General features: G+C 36.3%; 1 protein-coding gene across 1 annotated transcript; it reads right to left on the bottom strand.

Moving 5' to 3' along the window:
• Positions 1-767: 767 nt before the first annotated feature.
• LOC137233754 (mpv17-like protein 2) lies at positions 768-1,619 on the bottom strand. The gene has a single exon (XM_067757084.1). The coding sequence runs from the start codon at positions 1,522-1,524 to the stop codon at positions 784-786; it is 741 nt and encodes a 246-aa protein (XP_067613185.1). The 5' UTR covers positions 1,525-1,619; the 3' UTR covers positions 768-783.
• Between the last annotated feature and the right edge of the window lie 2,066 nt (positions 1,620-3,685).

The raw sequence follows: 3,685 nt of genomic DNA, 5'->3' as shown, positions 1-3,685 counted from the left end.
GGCCGTGACGTTCTAAGAAATTGTCACTGCGGTCGATGCCAGGATCAAATATATGATATTGCACAGAGTGGTGTATAATAAACGCGAGGCCGCCTCCATTTCCGCTCTCGCGGTCTTTCCTGTGGACATTATAACCAGAGCAGGTCTGCAATGCAGATCTTGCTGTGAGTTTAGTCTCTTGAATCGCAGCAATGCGGATGTTGTGCCGCTTCATGAAATCAACTATCTCCGTAATCTTGCCAGTTAGTCCATTACAGTTGAACTGCAGAATTCTGAAGTGCATGAGGGGTGACGCCGGCACTCTAGGGGTAAGTGAGGGGTGACTGCGCCTAGGTTGTGGAAGGCCAGGACGCAATTGCTGTTGTGGCCTTGGGGTTGGGCGCCCTTGGGCAAGCATTGGGGTACCCGGATGATTTGGGTTTGCGACCTGGCAACATGGCGCGATGAAACCCGTCGAGGGGTTGCCGTCGCGGAGACCAGAACATCTAGGAAAGTGGCACCACCCGCGTGCGTGTGTATTTGTGAGAGACACTTCCACAATTATAATCGCATTCTTTTGGGAGCATCTCAGATAAGATATCTGCATAGTTTGTGCGTTGCTTCTCCGCTGCGTGTACGTACATATGTGTAGACATAATGGTTGAATTATTGATGTGCATCAAGTCACTGCTTAGCATCGGCTTAGAGATGATAGTATCCCTTAGTGCTGCTAATATTCGTTACAATATTTATTAACTTACTACACATATAAATAACAATAGATGAAAGAATTTATACAGGATTTTAATAGTCATGTTTGATATAAGAGAGGAATATATTATACAGTGCTGTACATCCATTTACAAATATTACTCTATATTTGGTATCTAAATATCTAAAATTAAGGAACTGCGCAGCTGGCCAAACCGTCCAATCCATTAAATAAATAATTGGAAATTTATCACATAATTCCGTATTAGTTTCTTGTATTGATCTTTTTTCTAAATAGCAAGCTGGGTAGAAAAATATTAAAATACATGCAGGTGACATAAAAATTTGATCAATTAAAATTTTGCGCAATGTGTTCTTCACATTCGGCACGGGCATCACATGATCCATCCATTTGTACACATAATGATGAAGAGGTCCTTGAAGCGCTCCAACTACAAACATGCGCCCTATGCGTTTCATGTCATAACGTTCACGTTTAATGTCAAACTGATCATCCAAGTCGCTATTATGGCGCCGAAATTCAATTTCTTGTGCAACCAAATCCCCGATTACCATTAAAATACCGGAACTCAGAATATTTGTAGTTAACAAATACTTTCCGAAAAGCTTATTCCACATGCTTCGGCCAATAGTTGCATCAGTGGAGCTTTCACTACGCCTTTGTTGGTATTCACGACATAGGATAAGTGCGAATCTGTGAGACCTGCCAAGTTGTGGCACTGTACTTGTTGGGATCACTTGCAAAAGTAACCCAGAAGCCGGCGACACTAGCTTCCGTCCATAGGAACGAATAAGTACCAAGCTGACAAACATCACATTTGTTCCACGTTTCTTGTTTATTGTTCAAATGTTATATGCATCATTTTGGTCACTGTACAATTGTAAATATTTATTAGAGATGACAAAGTATCGATAGCACTATCAACGTTACGTCACTGTCACGGGTTATAGCGATAACCAAAGGGCATAAAGGCCGAGCCACAATGAAATTTTTCATATAGATGGGCTCAATTCCGCTCTTGTCTTTTCGCGTGAGTGGGTGGACTTGGGGTATCATCCTCGAATCAACGGAAAATTTTCGCGTTGGGTGGAAAATTAAAATAGGTCTCAAGGTTGGCTTCTGTGCATCCCTCGGGCGTTTTGGGGGAGTTAGGAGTTGCGATACCTTCCTGACCTGGAATTAGGGTGTTGTTATTGCACTCCTAACAGTAATCAAAAATTTTTGAAAGTTTTAACAAAAAAAACCAACTCGCTTTATATATAACGGATCGTAACGGGACATGAAAAAACATGGCGACAAGCTCCATTGATACAACATATTTACATACATAAAAGAAAATTCTCTAAATAAGATTTAAATACTGGCGTGGTGCCATTTAAGCATATATGACACTACTTTATTTTTGCTTGGATTCCAAGATAAAAAAACTGACGAAACTTTATCGGAGCTTCAAAACACAACAACAATTTCTATCATGAAAAAGCGAGACCACTATTTCCCAAAAGTTAGTGAGTTTAACATGTTTTTGTTTATGTTTTACATTTTATTTTTACATTAACACTTTTAACAATAAAAACAATGCAAATAACACGCGAAATTATTTCGGTCTCTAATGGTTCACTTTTTTCAAAAGAAAGTTGATTTTAATTGTGTTTTTATGCACTAAATTTTCAAAGTAAAAACAAAATTTTCATGTGTCAGAAAAAAATAATGAAAAAGCGGCCGAAAGTCAAAAAAACCTATCGAAATACAAACTGGCTCGTTTGTTTTTAATGAACTATATTGTATTTTCCTTGTATTTCGTTAGTTTTTTTACACACTTACACCAGTGCTGAAGCCGTATTAGGAGGGAGTGCGACAAAAAATTTAAGATAAAATACAAGAAAAAATACACGAAAATAAAATAGTGTCATATGTGTATTAAAAAACAAACAAATTAATTTTATATACATATATAACGGAACACAACGGGATGCTGCTGTGCATGGTTCTGGCCTTTATGGCATTACCATTGTAAAAGCAGCTGTCACATGCCAACCTAATAAAAACGCACTGGGTTTTTTTAGCACACGCAAACAACCAGCGTTTTTTGCCCTAACCCATATATATAATACTTCTATATCAATACCTTCCTATCTTCCTAATGTGTTAGTGAATTGTAGTAGCGTGTGTAAAAAAAGTACTAAGGGGTTACTTATAAAATCTCAGTTTAGTCGATTAAACAATGAAAAGGCCAACAAATACAATACAAGGCTTGATGTATTTATTATTTAAACATGGACTGCAGCCATACAAAGTACATTATTTACAAAAATAGTAAAAAAAAAGGCGAAGAATTCATATTTTTGAAATAAAAAAAAATTTAAATATACATGTACAAAAATATACTTATACATACATCCCAACAAGCATTTCTTTAAACGTTTTTTAAAATATATTTAATAATTTGGGAAAAATTTAAACAACGTGACATTAGGACGGACAAGGCGACAGCTGTTTCGATTATACCTTGTAAATATCTTCAAAGCCTTTCTCCCGGGAGTGGGAGTCGAACCCGCACTCCTACGATAGTTGAAATGGTTATAAACGCATTCAGCTACGTCATGCCTTAGTTGTTGTAAAGTTTTTCCCAATTGCCTTCTTTTCGCATATATTATCTTCCACACACTACATAATTCGTATGTAGTTATGTGTTGAAGTTATGCCTGTTTGTAAGGCGGTTTTCAGAGAAACTTTGTATTTGTTGTTGTTTTTGTTCTATTTGTAGAACTACAACGAATTAACCAAATGTTGTCTACTTATATGAGTTAACCGGGGATTGCCCGTATCGTTTTAAATGTATGAAAACATTTATTTCAAGCAATTTTTAATTTTATAATTTATTTAATATTTCTTTTTTTTTTAATAATTTAAAGTGTTTTAAAGTTTAAAGTTTTCAAAATTTTACTTATTTTAAGGTTCTTAATGAATTAA

This window comes from Eurosta solidaginis, chromosome 5, assembly GCF_040869045.1.
Source record: "Eurosta solidaginis isolate ZX-2024a chromosome 5, ASM4086904v1, whole genome shotgun sequence".
Taxonomy (NCBI): domain Eukaryota; kingdom Metazoa; phylum Arthropoda; class Insecta; order Diptera; family Tephritidae; genus Eurosta; species Eurosta solidaginis.
Note: the sequence above shows the minus strand (reverse complement) of the source record. Positions and strands in the feature narration are given on the sequence as shown.

Excerpts from the sequence above, each read along its gene's own strand:
- LOC137233754 (XM_067757084.1), bottom strand. The coding sequence starts at position 1,524 with ATGTTTGTCAGCTTGGTACTTATTCGTTCCTATGGACGGAAGCTAGTG.